Source organism: Euprymna scolopes, chromosome 29 (genome assembly GCF_053919585.1).
Source record: "Euprymna scolopes isolate OS-2025 chromosome 29, ASM5391958v1, whole genome shotgun sequence".
Classification (NCBI taxonomy): Eukaryota; Metazoa; Mollusca; class Cephalopoda; order Sepiida; family Sepiolidae; genus Euprymna; species Euprymna scolopes.
The window spans coordinates 49196087-49217672 of record NC_136510.1 but is presented as its reverse complement, the minus strand read 5'-3'; the positions used below and the strand labels follow the sequence as shown (position 1 = coordinate 49217672).

General features: G+C 31.8%; 1 protein-coding gene and 2 pseudogenes across 5 annotated transcripts in view; all 3 read right to left on the bottom strand.

Annotated features, from left to right (window-relative positions):
* LOC145252644 (oxysterol-binding protein-related protein 8-like) overlaps nucleotides 1-21586 on the bottom strand; it is a 232894-nt gene that overhangs the window by 49829 nt on the left and 161479 nt on the right. For all 5 annotated transcript variants that reach the window (XM_080112382.1, XM_080112384.1, XM_080112381.1 and 2 more), the window contains 2 exons: nucleotides 7814-7891; nucleotides 2202-2390 (listed from right to left, as the gene is read on the bottom strand). In XM_080112382.1, the coding sequence (XP_079968508.1) occupies nucleotides 2202-2390; nucleotides 7814-7891 (267 nt within the window). The remainder of the gene's footprint in view (nucleotides 1-2201; nucleotides 2391-7813; nucleotides 7892-21586) is intronic.
* Nucleotides 13206-13339, bottom strand: LOC145253008 (U2 spliceosomal RNA; annotated as a pseudogene).
* LOC145253012 (U2 spliceosomal RNA) lies at nucleotides 19890-20023 on the bottom strand (annotated as a pseudogene).

Below are 21586 nucleotides of genomic sequence, written 5' to 3'. Positions count from 1 at the left end.
GTGATGAAGAGTTCTCTGTCAAATACTTAGTTTATCGGGGATTATTACTTATTTGCCAGTCAATGTGTACAATATAAAAAAAAAAAAAAAGCTTCTGTTCTTAAAAAAATTGCCAACAACAATGTTGCATGCAATTAGACTTTACTGCATTCCTACTTTTTTACACTCCTATCCAATAGGTAAGTTTATTTACACATTTGTTCAGCACTATGACTGCGAGGCCACGTTCTCCTTATTACACATAAACTTAGTTTCTCAGGAATAATACGACAAATTTTACATGCACTTTTCAGATTTATTCTGTTAGGAATGAAAGAAGCGATGAAAAATAAATATTATGACAGATTTGAAAAGATTAAATTACTAAAAAAAATTGCCAACAAGAACACGATAATCCACCAAAGCACATGAGTCACATAATTGCATCAATTACTATCTTACAGTTCGGTACTTAATGAACAAAGTGGCTACAGTGCTTTACGGAAGGGGTTCATGTGTTATAAAAAACACATTAATGCTTATTTTTGTTCGATCCTAATAAAAGCATTAAAATACATTGCACAGCAAAACTAATCTAGAGCGGTTACTTGCTACTTGTACATTTTGGATATACAGCCCTTTCCTTTTTTTTTTTATTAGAACATTTTTTAACTTCTTTTTGTTGGCTTATTATACTAGTAAGTATTACCTAAGTACTCAGTCAATAAGGCCATCAGGATTTATCACAAAAATAATAAATACAACACAAAAATTTTTACACTTTACAAAATACGAAAACGTATTTTTCTTTAATTGCAGCACGACGACAACCACAACACATAATCAAACTTATATTTTAACACGCAACTAAATTGAAAAGGTGCATCGCACTCTGGAAGGGCACAAAAAAAAAAAATACAAACTGACTTAGTCTAGAAGGATTTCTCCTCCACTGATCGAGGCCAGAAAAGGTAAGATACAGTATCAGAACAGATACTACACCATGATCTCAGCCTCCAACATATTTCTTTTCTTAAAATCCATTTTTTTTTTTTGGCAAACTACTATATTACAAAATTCTGTGATTTAAAAATAAATGAATTCGTTACATTTCCATAGAAAACAGTTCCATGTCTCCAATAAAAAATACAATAACTGTTATTGTTCTTTGAACCTAATAAAAGCATTAGAATACATTGCAACGCAAAACTAATCTAGAATGGTTACTTGCTATTTTTAATTTTTTTTTTGTTTTATGGATGCACTCTTTTACATAAAATATTTTTCCATTTACATTTTTGGATTATATTATACCAGCAAATCTTACCAAAGTACTCAGTCAACAAGACCATTAGGATTTATCATTACAAAAAAAAAAACTGTATTTGTTCATTATTTTATCACGCCGCAGCCCGCAACGATCACAACAAAACATTACAAATTACAGTTCGACACGTCGCTACTATACAAACGTTAGCTCTTATTTAGTTGCTTTGTACACTAGATAGGAACAAAAATATAAATTACGCAGTCTAGAAGGATTTCTCCTACACTGATCGAGGTTAGAAAAGGCGAGATGCAGTATCAGAACAGATACTACACTGATCTCAGCCTCTGTTTTTTTTTTTTGTGGCAAAAAATCATATTTAATACGCTATTACTTGGAAGATGAAAACTTCAATGTATAAATATATATGAAATGCGTCTGTACATGGCCACAGTACATTCATTTTGTCCACGGGTGCCAGTGCCTGACATTATTATGGGCGTGTAGTGGATTCAACTAACAACCATACTTAATTTAAAATTTTTTTTTTTGACAAGTGGGATGGGAAACACACTTCCACCAGGCAATGCCAGTACACGAGTCCTGCTAGTTATAGTAATAAAGATGGCAAATTATGTCCGGATTTGTTTTCATTAAAAAAATTTTTTCAGGCTTTCAATAAAATACTTTAATAACTTTTTTCTATTTGGTAACAAAAGTTTACTTTATAAATTTTATTTTGTACTCTTTAAAATATAAGATTAGTGGAAACAAAAATCTTTTTTTCCAAAAAAAAAAATGGAAACAAAATACTTTTACTTTTTCTCAATTCAGTCGCATACAATCATAAAACACGAAGCAACAACAGCTTGGCTTTTCAAGGTGAAGTGGGCCGGACAGACGTTATGTCTGAATCTAAAAGTCTATAAATTCAATTAATAAGGGCAACACTTACTTTTTGTTTTTGACTTTTATAAAGGATCAATAATCCTGGTTTCAGCACACACCACAGTTTTGTCCAACTTTTTAGTGAGCCTCGGATTTTTAACCAATCTGCCAAAATAATAACAGTCGGATCACTGAGGGTGCTTAGTAATTCCCGAGCAACTTGTTTCTTTTGACTGCGATAATTTTTTTTCTGCATCTGGAAACAAAAAAAAAAAAAGAAAAAGTTTTAAAACATGAAAATCAGTGAATACTGAACATTTTGTAAACATTTCATATATAAAGTTAACAAAAGTCCTGAAAGCATAGTTATCGAATACAATTGTTTTACAAAAATGAAAAAGTTAAATCTATCTGCAACACTTATATAAGTTCCAGTGTTAGGATCTATCCATTCACACACACACATTTAGGAAGCATTTTTCCTTGATATATGTTTAGTTAAACAGAAATGAAATTTCCTGTTCGTTTTTAAATTTTTTTTTTTTTTATTCAATATTCTGAGTTTGCAAACCAACAATCTAATGTTGTGCAGCAATGCAAATAAGAACTTGCCATATTTGCAAATGTTTTTGACTCATTATGTTACAAAATTAAAATCAGTGAATTTATTAAGTTGATTAAGAAAATTTTAAAAACATTTTGATATACCTTCTCATATCAAGCTTGATGGTGGGTTTTTGTTCCAAGTAAATAAGGAGTAATGATGGGGAGACAAACGTTACAACTTGAGACAGCAAGGACGGCAATGGTTTTTTTGTGTTAAAATATTTCAGAGGAGCTGAGACACTTGTTCTAGTCATGCCAATATATGTATTATTTGTTGAGACATTTTCTGATCAGGCATTTTGAAAATCTATGCAGAATTACCAATTTTTAGTAAACTCTTATTAGAAGTCAGATTATTTTGTATTAATAAATTAGCTGTTTTAGATTTTTATGATATATGGTAAATAGGAATTTGGAGTCAATAGATGGATGACAGTAATTGCTGAGAAGGCAGTTAGGAGATTCAGAGTTCTTATCCCGTCGTGGTTACCACCCGATGAAGGCCAGAGGAATAGTTGGCCGAAACGTTGTGAATCAACAACTGAGGATAACAGTCCACAATAAATAAATTGATAAATAATACTCATCTCAATAATGAATTCCAGTTAAATAATGTTTTTATGATACTTTTCATTATTTTTTCATCTACTTTATGATTATGGTACATCTAGTTATAATAAAATAAATTGATATTTTTAACATCTTTATTGTTGTTGATGGTGTTTTTTGTTATGGCAGGTAAAGAGTTGCAAACATTTGCAAATATAGAGAGTTCTTATTCACAATGGAGCATAACATTATATTGCTGTTCTGGCAACTTGAAAACTAGGATCAAAATAGAAACAAACTGGAACTTTCACTTCTATTCAATAATACATATAACAAAAAACATTACATACAAGTTCCTACCATTTTCTTTTTAAAAAGATTCTTTACAGTTGTTTCATCTCTCTTCAGAAAATGCTTAGGATAATCCTAAAATTAAGCATAATCTCAAGGATTTCAAAGAAAGAAAAACAATGTATTTTCCAGGATTGAATTAAATCCCTTGAAAATGTATGTTTTAGGCAACTCAATGTTCAGAATGTTGGTTTTTAAAATAACAATTCATCACTTCCAGAAGGTAGTTTTTTCTCTTGGATAGATAAATGTTTTTTATTGTATTTACAAAATAAAAAAAAAAGTAAAGCTTATCTCCAAATTGAAATGTGGTTGTCAGAACAACTGAGTTGTAAGAAGCTTGAATTTAAACTATTCACGTTTTAATAGATAGTTACACCATCCATGATTGTTGATGAACATGAAACGTATGTCTATGAACAGTAAAAATATTTATGAGAGAGAGAGTTATAAAATTTATGATATAATTAAATACTATAATCAAGTTCTGAAAGACAAAAACTTGATAAATGGGTGCTTCACGAATTGAATGATAACCAAAATAAATGCAGTTATGAAGTGTTACCTTCTCTTCTTTTATGCAACAAGAACAACACGTTTCTCAACTGGGTTGTGACTTGCGATGAAAAGTGAGTTCTTTACAACAACCGGCGATGCTCAGGTTAGTGGTTAGACACTGACAAAGTTCCACAATACTTCTCAAAGCCAGAGTTGCACCAAAAGAAGGTCATAACGATTGTTTGGTGGTCTGCAACTGGTGTTATCCATTAGTTTTTTGAATGCAGGTGAAACCATTATGACGGAGAAGTACTATCAACAAATGGATGAAATGTATCAAACTTTAACAACACTCAACATTAGTCAACAGAAAAGGCCCAATTCTCCTCTATGACAATGCCTGATTGCACGTTGCTAAACCGACCCTGCAGAAGTTTAATGAATTGGGCTACGAAACTGTCTCATCTGCCATACTCTCCAGACCTCTCACTCACCGATTACCACTTTTTCAAGCATCTCAACAACTTTCTGCGTGAGAAATGCTTCAAAAACTCAAGCAATATCAAAAACGCCTTCAGCAACTTCATTGCCATGAGAACACAAGATTTTTACTTTACTAGCATAAATACACTTGTTTTGCGTTGCCAAAGGTGCATTGATTCTGATGGAACTTATTTTGCTCAATAAATTTTTGTTTGAGCCTGAATTTAAAAGTTAAAAACCACACACACTTTCTTGTCAATCTGATATATACTCACACATAAGCTGTACATTGTTTGATAAATCAGTGTTCAACCAACTTAAAATTTTTTGTAACCTACATATTTTTTTTTTTAACATTTTTGTTTTATTTTTATCATGTAACCATGATCTTTTAAATATCTGGAATTGTTTTTATTTATTTACTTTATCAACCAGTTGACCAGCACAGTTTAATGGTCATCGGTTTCTCACTACTTGACCTTTACATGTAAGTGTGCCTACAACTAAGTCTGACACAATCTAGATCAGTAAGTATCCTTAAGATATTCTATTACATACAAATCAACTGGCTTTTGTTTAATTGAATGCTAAAATAGACTTTTCAGTGAATTACATGGATTAAAAGATCTGAACAAATCAGTTTTTATGTTGTAGGCTATGCCAACTACTATAGTCATATTTTAGATTAGTGGTCAAGACTATTATAAACAGAAATTGAATCCTATAGAGCAACATTAAAAAAATAGAAGTCATCTTGTTTTAGTTTGATTAAATTGTTTGAAAAATATATTGTAAAGATACTTCTTTTTTAAGGAAATCGCTTCATACAAAACATGAAGCCATTTGATATAAGGAGTTAAAAAATACTTTAAGGTCAAAACCTAGTCAATAACAAATGTTATGCGAATAGATTTCAACCCAGAAAAGCAATCTCTCACTTTTATCAAGAACATCGCTAATGGAATGTGAGGACTAAAAGACAAAATAAAGAAAGCGAGAGTAACAAGATTGCAAAAAAGAAAACCCAAGATCCATTTTCTACTCTCCTTCCGGCAAGTCATCAACTATAGGAAAAACAACATTAAAAAACGGAAGCCATATTGTTTTTAGTTTCATCAAATTGATTGAAAAATACATTGCGAAGATACTGCCAGCAAGTCGTCAACAAATGAACTGGTTTCATTCCTCGTTTTGACATAATTAAATCAAACAAGCTTTATCAATAACTATCTTGCTTTGATTGAAAAAAAAAAAAAAAAAAAAAAAAAAAACATCCATCATGAAAGCAGCATGCTAAGCAACCAAATGTGTTACCAAATGAATTGGAGAGACACTAACGACGGAGGGATTCCAAGCCTTGTATTTCTTGTTTTACTAAAGCTTATACTTGTACATATGTGCTCATTTCATTTTGCTAAAAAATTAATCCAGTTTTGATGGATTTTTGCACAGAATCTTATATTAGTGCACATTAGTGTTACTATCTAGGAACTAGTACTTCTCATTCCAGTAAACTATCTGCCTTTGGACTCTTGTCTAAGATTGGGAGAATAAAAACTTAAAGAAACTGGTATGATAGAGTGATACCTGGAGAGTCGTGTCTTTCATTTTATCACCTACATGTTACTCTCAATTTTTTCAAAGATACGCCCAAAGAGCATTTAAACTGACAAACCAAACTTTGCTTCTGACTAGCCATTTTTTTTTTTGTTATTGCCAATATATTTTGCTACAATTTATTTTTTTAATTTTACCTAATCCAGCCCAGATGAAATCTAATATGAAACATCTTAAATAAGAAAAATAGAAATTAGCAAGAGAAATGATCCATTACAAGTTGAAGAATATACTACAAGTTGAAAAATCGGCAAACAAATACAAATTAAAAACCAAAATGACTTCCCTGTAATGCAAGGAAGGACAAGTGATCATATATATATATATATATATATATATATATATATATACACACACACATATATATATATATATATATATATATATATATATATATATTCCTGAATTTATATTAAATCATTTTAGGTCTATATCCGTTATAATATTGTCCAAATTGTTTCAAATAAGCTCAATGAAGTTACGTTTCTAGTTTCAGAGCATATATACTGATTGGTTGCATTTCAAAGATTAAATGAAAGCATCAAGCCACAATTATAATTTTTGTTTTTTTTATTTTGGCAAATGTCTATATTTTTTAATTACTGTCTTCTGTAACGAAAAATACTGTCTTTGGTTTATTTGATTGCTTTTCAAAGATGATCAAATATTAATAAAATAAAAAATTAAAAAAAAACAACAACAAAAAAAAACGGACAGCATTTCAAAAACAAAACAAAACATAAGAATGAAAGAATTGCAGGTCAAAAATGAAAAATTCACTTTAAACCCTGCAAAAAAATAAAAAATAAATAAAAACCATCCAATACTATATTGGAAGATTCTCAAGCCACCATCTTAGATTTAACTGCCACGATTTTGGTCATCAATTTTCAATTCCAAACTAAATTAAACTCCAATAATAATTGAAAATAACTATTTATAAAATATTGTTAGCCTTCAAATAAAAAAATAATTGTAAACTGTTAGATATTATTGAATGGCTAAATACGAAATTACCATTAGTTTGGAAGGTTTCTAAACATACCATTGTCTAGCTATCTTTTTTTTTTTTAGTTTTTTTCTATATCCATACAAATATATAATCTATAACAGTATAAATTATACCAAAATTAAACTTGAGATATAGATAAGATTTTTTTCCTCTAATTTTCTAATGAAATGGAGAAGGGGATTGCTCATGATGTTATCAGAGGCAACAGCTCACAACAATAAGAATCCTATATCATTTTATTACTGGAATCCTTTAGTCAAAACGTTGTGAAACAACTATGAAGTTGAGGATAACAGTCCACAAATAAACAACAATCCTGTCTTCACTATCAGAGAGGTCTGCATATGATCATACAGTCGAATCCGAGTTCCACACTATCTGTCACTAATAGAGATGAGAGCACTGACAAGAAATGTAGATTTAGTTTTAGTGTTGTCTGTCTGTCAATTTCGTTTCATAATTTTATAAATGTAGGTTGATAATTTATCCAGTCGATTAACAATCAAGATAATAATTAATAAATAATTAATAAATTCAAGAATGTTAAAAGGAAAAATTCTTACCTTAAGTGACTCTCTCTTCGACAATTTGGCGCCAGAATGTACCTTTTCACACAATGGACTGTACAATTTACTCTCAGACTAAAAAGAACAAAAAAAGAACAAAATTTAAATAAAATTACAAAATAAAATACACAACACTTGTTTTTTTTTTGAAAAGTATAAAGATTAAAATAAAAATTATGTTCGGTTAGAAATTGCTTTAATTTAGAATGCACAAAAAAATATAGATTTATTAAAAAAAATCACTTTGATTTTGAATGTAAAAATTGAGTGATCACATTTGATATATTGTCTACTATTGTATTTAATAAAGATTCTTTTTTTTTTTTTTTAAATTTCGATATGTGATACTCAAAATGCTTTTATACATAATTTAACAAAAATAAAACAATACAATCTTCACTTTGTTTTGTTTTTTTTACAAATATTTGCTTAGTATCATTAATTCATCATAATGAGGTTGCACATCTACTTTTTAAAAAGAGTTAATGTTTTTGTCTTCACCTGATGCAAGGATTGAATTCATAACTTCATCTTTTAACCAATGTTTATCTATTCAATGCATGTTCATATAAACAACACTACTCGGACAAATCAACTAGAAATAAAACTCTAAAATGTATAGAGATCCTCTTCAGTCTTTAGAGACTGAATAACAGACTTGGTTTGAAATTATCAGGATGTTACTGATACAATCTTAAAAAGGCTAGAGGCTTAAAACGACCTTAAAATTATTGACCTTAAATGAGTTAATAATGGCATGTGTAAATCAGTGGCTAATAAAACAGCAAGAGGTTCAAGTTTGAGTGAAAGTTGCTAAAACTGTTCTTCAACATGAACATATGTGATTATGGTGCTTAAGACACTTGGTAAGGAGCACACTCGCACATAACAAGGCAAGGTTGCAGTGCATAACATGCCTTGCTTGTGTGCATAGTATGCACTAAATTGTATAGCCAGTATAATATAGGCCAAACGTCTTTGTTGTCTGTGTCTCTCTCTTATGTTAAACCTCTTTGCATACTAATACAGAGTAATACGTACGGAGATTAAAGATAAATAATTACCAATGATTAGGTTTGTTTTCTTTTTCATTATCAAATTTTAAAATCTCTTTAAACTTTGTAAGCATGTATTTTATACAATACTGAATTATATCAACCTGGTGTTGCCCGGAAGTCTTTATTTTGTTTCTTTCATTGACTACCCCATCCCCAGATGTATACCAAAAGTTTGAATTTCTTGTAGACATTTTTGGAAAGAAAATTCAGTTTGAAGGAATAGATAAAAATAAACAAAAGAAATTGGTAGTAGTACATCTTAAAAAAAAAAAAAAAAAAAAAAAAAAAAAAATTCTAAATCCAATAAATACTTTTGTTATATTTTCTCTTAACATAACCGTCTCTCTCAACGTGCACACACATGTGTGTGTGTGTGTGCGCGCGTGATAAGAAACTTGTTTTATATAGTTCAGAGCAATTCTTATGAAAATCAAATTCCAGATTCAAATGAAGCTCAATAATAAAATTGTTATTTCAAAATTTGTCACAGAGCTATAAATAAATGAACGGATCAATTTTTTCAGGTAGATGGAGGGGGGGGTCTACAGGTATTTGAAGACATTTTCCATGAAATTTCATTTTGATGATGTATGATTAACATCTGGCAACAATACTCTAACAATATTTTTTTGTTTACTTTAATTTGTTTTAGTTAAGCTTTTGATTCTTTTAGAAACATGTTAGCTCTTCTTTGCTTCAAAACTGGCAATTAAAGTATGACATAACTTTGATCTGTTTATATATATGGGAATTTGTTTCTTATGAACTCTGAAATGGCTTGGATGGCTTTTTTGAAATTTCATACAAATGTACTTTATGTGCCTGGGAGTGTTTTTTTTTACTGTAGATAAGTTTTGTATCGAAATGCCTTTGATAAGTATCGAAAATCGATAATTGAAAATATCTGATCAAAGAAAGAACAGTCTGACTGACTATAGTTAGCAACCTTATAGATATTCGCGTGTTGGTGTGTGTATGTTTGCTAAAAACTTTTGTCAGCCGCATATGACCGGGTCGAAACCGGTACCATCTAAAGGAGCAATGTGAAAATTAGAACAAAATATAAATTCTGTGGCAGTCAACTGGACCAGTTTTTGGAAGGGGGATCAGTTTTCATGTTGCTGTTTTCGCAAATCACACAGGCGTGATTAACTAAAATTATATTTAAAAACCTTATTTTGCAATGTCATAACGTCATTAGCACTCGTGGCCATGTTGGCAAACATGTTTGTCGTGACTTTTTTTCCTTCTTTTCTGTTGCAGGTTTGAGTCCGGCTACCCTGGCTCATTTTTTTTCTGTCGCATTTATCACTGCTATCTTGATTGAAAGAAAAGTTATTTTGATTCATTTACTTTGTTTTCTTTTTGGGGGAGGGGGGGGGGAGTCCAGTGCACGGGCAACAAAAGTGCTCAATATTCAGAGAATAGCTTCTCTTCATATCCCTTCTCCCAAAATATCTGGTCGAAAGGTTGTCACATACTTCTTTTTGGGGGCGATTCAATTCTTTTATTATTGAAATTGTTGGGAGAGTATTGATGAAAGTGCTCAATATCCTTAGTATAGCAGCTGTGTCCAAACCAAACTTCATGTCCACCCAGGCAACCTCAGGTATTCATGCCAGTTTATTACATAAAGGCGGTGTGTGTGTGTCTGCTAGAAAGTTGTCATCCAAATGGGACTGGGTTGAAACCAGTACCATCTGAAAGGGCAATGCTCTGGATGCATATGTGAAAATTAGAAAAAAGATTCAAGTAGTCAACTGGACCACTTTTTGAAGGGGGGGGGCATATTTCGCGTATCAAACTAAAACTATGTTTAAAATTCTTATTTTACAACACCATGACATCATAAGCACTCGTGGCCATGTGGGTAAAAGTGTTTGCCTGTAATTTTTTGCCTTCTTCCCTTTTTTGCGTTCGAGCCCGGGCACCGTGGCACTCTTTCTTTTGTTTTTTTTTTTCAATTGCATGGGCACACGTTATTTTGATTGAAAGAAAAATTGTTTTGATTTATTTTTTTTTTCTTTGTAATTTTTTGAGGATAGGCAACAAAAAGTGCTCAACATTCTGGAGAATAGCATCTTCTCTCCATATCCCTTCTGCCCAAATATCTAGTGGCAAGGTTGTCACATACTTCTTTTTTAGAGATATTACAGTTTCGTGCTTTTATCCGTTTTTTTTTAAGTATCTTTTATTTTTGCAATTGTTGTTGGGGCATCGATGTTGCCCACCAAAGAGTTGACATAATAGTGAAAAACTGCTCAATATCCTTAGTATAGCATGTGGACCAGGGCAATGCCAGATATCCATGCTAGTAATTTTATAAAATCAACAATACAATGTAGACTACAATGTATTGTCGATGAAATCATTGCGGAGAGGGATGTGAAGTTTCCTTTTGGTGCACTGCGATGAGTCCCCGACTAGAACAGGCAATCAATTGATTTGATTGAAAAATGAGTATTGGTAGTTTGGAACATTTGTTGATCCTCATTTCATACCGGGCAACATCAGGACTCCCAGCTAGTATTATATATATATAAAAAAAATACAGCTGTTGCATGCCAGTACACTTTTATTTGTTTAATCAAACTACTTATGATATCGTTTGGTCATTATAAATCTTTTATGTTATTAATTTGATGAATTTGATCTAAAATTAAAAAAAAAAAAATACTTTTGAATAAAAACTAAACCTCAACTCAAAAATATAAAAATACTTACATTTTTTGTCAATACAAATAATTACATTATATTTTTTTAAAGAAATATTAAAATCTTATTCTATAGCTTTTATGCACCAAATTCATTTTCCAAATTTTACAAAAATTGTTGTAGCTCTCTTATATAGGAACTTTATAGTAAAATTTGATAGTGGAAACCAAGTTTTAAAAAATTACTAAATTCAAAACAATTTGTTGCTGCCAGTAATAAATTGCCTTTATTTTGATATCTGAAATTTTTAATTCAACAAAAACGTCAATAATTGATGAAATACTATCCCGCAGTCAAAGTTGACCTTATTAAATCATTAAAACGTGCACCTGTCAAATCTAAGTAATTAAATAAATTCAAACGTGTTTCCGTTAGTATCTTGCGGTGGGTCAATGGTTAAAGTCGCACTTTTTTTTTCACACTTTAATTTCCAACTTCGCCTCAAGGGTTCGATCCTCATACTCACCTACCAAAACTTTTTTTTATTTTACCCGCCCCCCCTCGGAGTTTTGATTTACACCCAAAACCATACACACCTCCAAACACACGGGCAACGCCGGGTACCCCCCCCCCGTTAGTCTTCTATATATATAAAAGGCAAAAATCGGTGTGTATGTATGTATGTATGTATGTATGTATGTTTGTTTGTAACGCTAAAACTTTTGAAAGACGGAACCAGAGTTGACAAATTTGGTATCATATTGCACCTTGATCACCCGGATGACAAATATCGAAATTTCACGTCAAACGGACCAGTAGAAAGGGGTCAACTGATCGTTTTTCTCCTAGGGGGGCCCCCAAAAAAACCTGTCATTTTAACGTTATTCAATACGTGTCACGTGACGTGACGTCAGCTCAAACTTTTGACAGACACAACCAAAGTTGACAAATTATGTATCATATTGAACCTTGATCACCCGCATGACAAATATCGAAATTCCACACCAAACGGACCATTAAAAGGGGGTGAACTGATCATTTCTCTCCTAGGGGGGCCCCCCAAAAAACCTGTCATTTTAATGTTAATATTACATAATCCAAAAACGCTTAGTCATGTCACGTGACGTGACGTCAACATCCAGTAATGGCGAACAAATGTAAACAAACACTTTGTTTTACCGATACTTTTGTAATTTCTCTTCTGCTTTGTTCTAGAGATTATTAAACTCCATGACAATGTCTCCAACGTATTTAACTGGTTAAAAATAGTATTTATACAAGAGTTTTAACGAAAAATATCAGGAAAAAATGTACAGGAATAAAAAAAAATTCAGCTTTCAAAATATTCGTCGATAAAAAAACCGATCTTTATATTTACGCTAGCCATTTTGTATATTACCACGTGACCTGCTATCTCTTAAACTGGAGGGGGGGATCCACTTGAATCCAACAAAACCAGTAATTTTTTTTTTCTATTATATATACATCATTTTCTATAAAATTAAGTGTAGACTTTATAATTAAAACAAAAAATGTTATTCATACTAAAAAAAAAAAACGCTTAGTCATGTCACGTGACGTGACGTCAACATCCACTAATGGCGAACAATTGTACCTATTTACTATGCCTCCCCACGGGACAGAGTTAGACACCAGGGTCGTTTTTTAACGTGGAGAAAAGGTACAAAAATAAAAATTGTCTCAGTCGTGGAGGATTTCTCCTCCACCGAAAGAGAACAAGAAATAGAAGTGCAGCATCTGAAGAACAGATACTACACTTTGATCTTGACCAAAAGGCCAAGAATGCGAACAATTGTAAATAACAACTTTTTTCACAAAACCAACACCGTCTTTCTTTTTTTTCTCTCTCTTTCTCTCTCTCACCCACTTACTCTTCCCTCTCTCTCACCCTCTTTCTCTTGACGTCATACCACTGTTAAACTGTGGGGGGGGGGGGAACACATTCCCAGGCATTATCTCCTATAGATGCACATTTTATTAGAAATTCAGCTTTCAAAATATTAGACGATAATAAAAATATAAAACCAACACCCTCTTTCTCTTTTCTCTCTCTCTCACCAACTTACTCTTCTCTCTCTCTCACCCTCTTTCTCTTGACCTCCTACTACTGTTAAACTGTGTGTGTGGGGGGGGGAAGAGGCAGCTTGAAAACCAACAAAAACAGTGCACAGTTTCCCAAGCATTTGGGGTGAGAAGGGGGGGAAGAAGCCGAGCGCACAGTTTCGTGTGAGAGAGAGCGAACAATTCTCAACCTATATACTCAACAAATTTTTTATCTACAGATTTGAAAGTTTGTATATAGGGTATTCAGACATATGGAAATATATCTAGCATAATCTATCTATTATATCTATAAAAGTGAAAATGTGTGTGTGTGTGTGTGTGAGGTAGCCAGAGAGAGAGAGAGAGAGAGAGAGAGAGAGAGAGAGAGAGAGAGAGAGAGAGAGAGAGACAACAATTCTCAACCTATATATTCAATACATTTTTTATCTACAGATTTGAAAATTTGTATATAGGGTATTCAGACATATGGAAATATATCTAGCATAATCTATCTATTATATCTATAAAAGTGAAAATGTGTGTGTGTGTGTGTGTGTGTGTGTGTGTGTGCGTAAGAGAGAGAGAGAACAATTCTCAACCTATATACTCAACGTATTTTTATCTACGGATTTTAAACTTTGTATATAGGGTATTCAGACATATAGAAATATATCTAGCATAATCTATACATTATATCTATAAAAGTGAGAATGTGAGTGTGTGAGAGAGAGAGAACAATTCTCAACCTATATATTCAACAAATTTTTTACCTACAGATTTGAAAATTTGTATATTGGGTATTCAGACATATGGAAATATATCTAGCATAATCGATCTATTATATCTATAAAAGTCAGAATGTTTGCGTGTGGTTGTGTGTGTAAGGTTGCGAGAGAGAGAGAGAGAACAATTCTCAACCTATCTATTCAATAAATTTGTTATCTACAGATTTGACCATTTGTATATAGGGTATTCAGACATATGGAAATATATCCAGCATAATCTATCTATTATATCCATAAAAGTGAGAATGTGTGCGTGAGAGAGAGAGAGAGAGAGAGAGAGAGTAAGTACAATTCTCACCCTATATATTCAACAAATTTTTTATCTACCGATTAGAAAATTTGTATATAGGGTATTCAGACATATGGAAATATATCTAGCATAATCTATCTATTATATCTAGAAAAGTGAGAATGTGTGTGAAAGAGAGAGAGAGAAGAGAGAGAGAGAGAACAATTCTCAACCTATATATTCAACAAATTCTATCTTTACAGATTTGAAAATTTGTATATAGGGTATTCAGACATTTGGAAATATATCTAGCATAATCTATTATATCTATAAAAGTGAGAATGTGTGTGTGAGAGAGAGAGAAAGAACAATTCTCAACCTATATACTCAACAAATTTTTTATCTACAGATTTAAAAATTTGTATATAGGGTATTCAGACATATAGAAATATATCTAGCATAACCTATCTATTATATCTATAAAATGACCATGTGTGTGTGTGTGAGAGAGAGAGAGAGAGTCAGAGAGAGAGAGAACAATTTTCAGCTTGTGTGTGTGTGAGAAAGAGAGAGAGAGAAAGAGAGGAAGGAAAATTCTCACCCTATATATTCAACAAATTTTTTATCTACATATTAGAAAATTTGGATATAGGGTATTCAGACGTATGGAAATATATCTAGCATAATCTATCTATTATATCTATAAAAGTGAGAATGTGTGTGTGAGAGAGAGAGAAAGAGAGAGAGAGAGAACAATTCTCAACCTATATATTCAACTAATTTTTTATCTACAGATTTGAAAATGTGTATATTGGGTATTCAGACATATGTAAATATATCTGGCATAATCTATGTATTATATCTATAAAAGTGTGAATGTGAGTGATGGAAAGAGCAAAAAATTCTCAACCTATATAACCTATAAAAGTGAGAATATGTGTGAGAGAGAGAGAGAGAGAGAGAACAATTCTCAACCTATATATTCCACACATTTTTGGGCACAGATTTGGAAATTTGTATATAGGGTAGGCAGACATATAGAAATATATCTAGCATAATCTATCTATTATATCTATAAAAGTGAGAACTTGTGTGTGTGTGTGTGTGTGAGAGAGAGAGAGAACAATTCTTAACCTACATACTCAACAAATTTTTTACCTACAGTTTAGAAAATTTGTATATAGGGTATTCAGACATATGGAAATATATCTAGCATAATCTATCTATTATAACTACAAAAGTTAGAATGTGTGTGTGAGAGAGAGAGAGAGAACAATTCTAAACCTATATATTCAACAAATGTTTTATCTACAGATTTGAAACTTTGTATATAGGGTATTCAGACATATGGAAATATATCTAGCATAATCTATCTATTTTATCTATAAAAGTGAGAATGCGTGTGTGTGAGATAGCGAGAGAGAGAGAGAGAAAAAGAGAGAGATAAAAATTCTCAACCTATACATTCAACAAATTTTTTATCCACAGATTTGAACATTTGTATATAGGGTGTTCAGACATATAGAAATATATCTAGCATAATCTATCTATTATATGTATAAAAGTGAGAATGTGTGTGTGTGTGAGAGAGAGGACAATTGTCAACCTATGTATACAACAAATTTTTTATCTACAGATTTCAAAATTTGTATATTGGGCATTCAGACATATTTCAATATATCTGGCATAATCTGTCTATTATATCTATAAAAGTGAGAATGTGTGTGATAGAGAGAGAGAGAACAATTCTCAACCTATATACTCAACAAATTTTTTATCTACAGATTTGAAAATTTGTATATAGGGTATTCAGACATATGGAAATATATCTAGCATAATCTATTATATCTATAAAAGTGAGAATGTGTGTGTGTGTGAGAGAGAGAGAGAGAGAGAGAGAACAATTCTCAACCCATATACTCAACAAATTCTTTATCTACAGATTTTAAAATTTGTATATAGAGTATTCATACAAATAGAAATATATCTAGGATAATCTTTCTATTATATCTATAAAAGTGAGAATGTGTGTGTGTGTGAGCGAGAGAGAGAGAGAGAGAGAGAGAGAGAACAGTTCTCAACCTATACATTCAACAAATTTTTATATATAGGGTATTCAGAAATATCGAAATATATCTAGCATAATCTATTATATCTTTAAAAGTTAGAATGTGTGTGTGTGAGAGATAGAGAGAACAATTCTCAACCTATGCACTCTACAAATTTTTTATCTACAAATTAGAAAATTTGTATATAGGGTATTCACACATATGGAAATATATCTAGCATAATCTATCTATTATATCTATAAAAGTTAGAATGTGTGTGTGAGGTAGCCAGAGAGAGAGAGAGAGAGAGTAAGAACAATTTTCAACCTATATATTCAACAAATATTTGATCTACAGATTAGAAAATTTGTATATAGGGTATTCAGACATATGGAAATATATCTAGCATAATCTATCTATTATATCTCTAAAATTGAGAATGTGTGTGTGAGAGAGAGAGAGAGAACAATTTTCAACCTATATACTCAACACATTTTTTTATCTACAGATTTGAACATTTGTATATAGGGTATTCAGACATATGGAAATATATCTAGAGTAATCTATCTATTATATCTATAAAAGTGAGAATGCGTGTGTGTGTGAGAGAGAGCGACACAGAACAATTCTCAACCTATATATTCAACAAATTTTTTATGTACAGATCTGAAATACCACATTTGTATAGAAGTAGAAATCTTTATACCTACTCTGATACCTAATAAAAGAAAGGACACTCTTTAGGGCGGATTTTGATTATAACAAGTCACTAATTAGAAATTATAATAAACATTCTAATAATTTAAGAATTTTACCAAAATAAAATTGCATGGTAATCACCCAATTTCTGCCACAAAATTTTGATTGGCAGAACTCATAAACATAAAATATATATTTTCTAATTTCATCTTTTTTTTTTCTTTTTACATAATCTGGTTTGATGTTTTCCCAAATATTCAAATCACTATATTTTGCTGCTTAATATCAAATACAGCAACTGAGTTATTTTTATGCATCAAACAATTACATTTTCTCATTCATCCAAACTAATCACTGAACATCAATTTCATATTTTCTTCACTAAAATATTACTGTGCTTGATGTCATCAAGTGGAGCGGATCATTTTTTTTTCATTTGTTCACAAATTTTTCCAATTTATATATATTTTAAAGATTCTTAGCCTATGTCATTGCATACCAATCTGTTTATTAAAAGTTAAGGTTCACTGTAAACACATATGTTACACCAAAATAAAAACGCTTCAGATAATGTCTTGATATTCAATTCAGTTTCTCACATGACATCTTATGAAGTTAGTAGAAATGTTACAGACTTTTGAATCTCAAACACTTTCAATACTGTGCACTGATATTTTCTTTTTTGCAATATAAGCACATTCATGATTTTTTTTACAAACGTTAAAAACTTTCACATTGTGTAGCAATATACTGAAACAATTATAAAAATATTTGTTTTTATTTTGAATGATGCAGGGCATCTGAAGAGAGATTTTTCTAACAAAATGAAAGTATAATTTTTAGCAATAGGTATCTAGGAAAAGGCCACTACATATGTTATAAGTTCCAAATTTCCACAACCTGGCAAATACTGGTACATGCTAGCAAATTTAGATTTGCAATTACAAAATATGATTCTAATTTTTTCCTTTGCTCTTTATTCTAACACTACACTAAGTTTACTGTGTTATTTCGCTACAGTTGATATTGTGTAGAACAATAAGAAAATCATAGTGAACAATGCATTCAACAAAATTTCACACACATTTCTAGATACCTATATCTAATAAGTTCAAAAGAAAGGACACACTTAGGGAGGTATTTTGGTGGTCAAGTCACTAAAAAGAGATTAGCTGGTTTCCCGGCATAGCCCAGGATATAATAAAGATTGACTGAAATACATGTTCTAGCTGGTTTCTAGGCGTTGCCAGGGATGTAATATAGACACATTATGTTGTATATTACCTGTTCTCTTCTCCCTAAGGTAAAACAATTTCATATACATGCTGTAAATTACCTATGCTAGGGATAAAACATGAACAATATCAGTCCTAGGGTAGATAAAACAAATAATACATAGAGATGAAAGATTCCTCTCCCCTAAGAATCAAACATATGTTCAATATCTGCTTTTGTTTTTTCATTGTTTATACGGTCCCGAGCAACGCCGGGTAGCCCTGCTAGTCTATATATATAAAAGGCAAAAATCGGTGTGTATGTATGTATGTATGTATGTATGTTTGTTTGTAACGCTAAAACTTTTGAAAGACGGAACCAGAGTTGACAAATTTGGTATCATATTGCACCTTGATCACCCGGATGACAAATATCGAAATTTCACGTCAAACGGACCAGTAGAAAGGGGTCAACTGATCGTTTTTCTCCTAGGGGGGCCCCCCAAAAAACCTGTCATTTTAACGTTATTCAATACGTGTCACGTGACGTGACGTCAGCTCAAACTTTTGACAGACACAACCAAAGTTGACAAATTATGTATCATATTGAACCTTGATCACCCGCATGACAAATATCGAAATTCCACACCAAACGGACCATTAAAAGGGGGTGAACTGATCATTTCTCTCCTAGGGGGGCCCCAAAAAAAACCTGTCATTTTAATGTTAATATTACATAATCCAAAAACGCTTAGTCATGTCACGTGACGTGACGTCAACATCCAGTAATGGCGAACAAATGTAAACAAACACTTTGTTTTACCGATACTTTTGTAATTTCTCTTCTGCTTTGTTCTAGAGATTATTAAACTCCATGACAATGTCTCCAACGTATTTAACTGGTTAAAAATAGTATTTATACAAGAGTTTTAACGAAAAATATCAGGAAAAAATGTACAGGAATAAAAAAAAATTCAGCTTTCAAAATATTCGTCGATAAAAAAACCGATCTTTATATTTACGCTAGCCATTTTGTATATTACCACGTGACCTGCTATCTCTTAAACTGGAGGGGGGGGGATCCACTTGAATCCAACAAAACCAGTAATTTTTTTTTTCTATTATATATACATCATTTTCTATAAAATTAAGTGTAGACTTTATAATTAAAACAAAAAATGTTATTCATACTAAAAAAAAAAAAACGCTTAGTCATGTCACGTGACGTGACGTCAACATCCACTAATGGCGAACAATTGTACCTATTTATTATGCCTCCCCACGGGACAGTTAGACACCAGGGTCGTTTTTTAACGTGGAGAAAAGGTACAAAAATAAAAATTGTCTCAGTCGTGGAGGATTTCTCCTCCACCGAAAGAGAACAAGAAATAGAAGTGCAGCATCTGAAGAACAGATACTACACTTTGATCTTGACCAAAAGGCCAAGAATGCGAACAATTGTAAATAACAACTTTTTTCACAAAACCAACACCGTCTTTCTTTTTTTTCTCTCTCTTTCTCTCTCTCACCCACTTACTCTTCCCTCTCTCTCACCCTCTTTCTCTTGACGTCACACCACTGTTAAACTGTGGGGGGGGGGAACACATTCCCAGGCATTATCTCCTATAGATGCACATTTTATTAGAAATTCAGCTTTCAAAATATTAGACGATAATAAAAATATAAAACCAACACCCTCTTTCTCTTTTCTCTCTCTCTCACCAACTTACTCTTCTCTCTCTCTCACCCTCTTTCTCTTGACCTCCTACTACTGTTAAACTGTGTGTGTGTGGGGGGGGGGAAGAGGCAGCTTGAAAACCAACAAAAACAGTGCACAGTTTCCCAAGCATTTGGGGTGGGAAGGGGGGAAGAAGCCGAGCGCACAGTTTCGTGTGAGAGAGAGAGAACAATTCTCAACCTATATACTCAACAAATTTTTTATCTACAGATTTGAAAGTTTGTATATAGGGTATTCAGACATATGGAAATATATCTAGCATAATCTATCTATTATATCTATAAAAGTGAAAATGTGTGTGTGTGTGAGGTAGCCAGAGAGAGAGAGAGAGAGAGAGAGAGAGAGAGAGAGAGAGAGAGAGACAACAATTCTCAACCTATATATTCAATACATTTTTTATCTACAGATTTGAAAATTTGTATATAGGGTATTCAGACATATGGAAATATATCTAGCATAATCTATCTATTATATCTATAAAAGTGAAAATGTGTGTGTGTGTGAGGTAGCCAGAGAGAGAGAGAGAGAGAGAGAGACAACAATTCTCAACCTATATATTCAATACATTTTTTATCTACAGATTTGAAAATTTGTATATAGGGTATTCAGACATATGGAAATATATCTAGCATAATCTATCTATTATATCTATAAAAGTGAAAATGTGTGTGTGTGTGTGTGTGTGCGTAAGAGAGAGAGAGAACAATTCTCAACCTATATACTCAACGTATTTTTATCTACGGATTTTAAACTTTGTATATAGGGTATTCAGACATATAGAAATATATCTAGCATAATCTATACATTATATCTATAAAAGTGAGAATGTGAGTGTGTGAGAGAGAGAGAACAATTCTCAACCTATATATTCAACAAATTTTTTACCTACAGATTTGAAAATTTGTATATTGGGTATTCAGACATATGGAAATATATCTAGCATAATCGATCTATTATATCTATAAAAGTCAGAATGTTTGCGTGTGGTTGTGTGTGTAAGGTTGCGAGAGAGAGAGAGAGAACAATTCTCAACCTATCTATTCAATAAATTTGTTATCTACAGATTTGACCATTTGTATATAGGGTATTCAGACATATGGAAATATATCCAGCATAATCTATCTATTATATCCATAAAAGTGAGAATGTGTGCGTGAGAGAGAGAGAGAGAGAGAGAGAGAGAGTAAGTACAATTCTCACCCTATATATTCAACAAATTTTTAATCTACCGATTATAAAATTTGTATATAGGGTATTCAGACATATGGAAATATATCTAG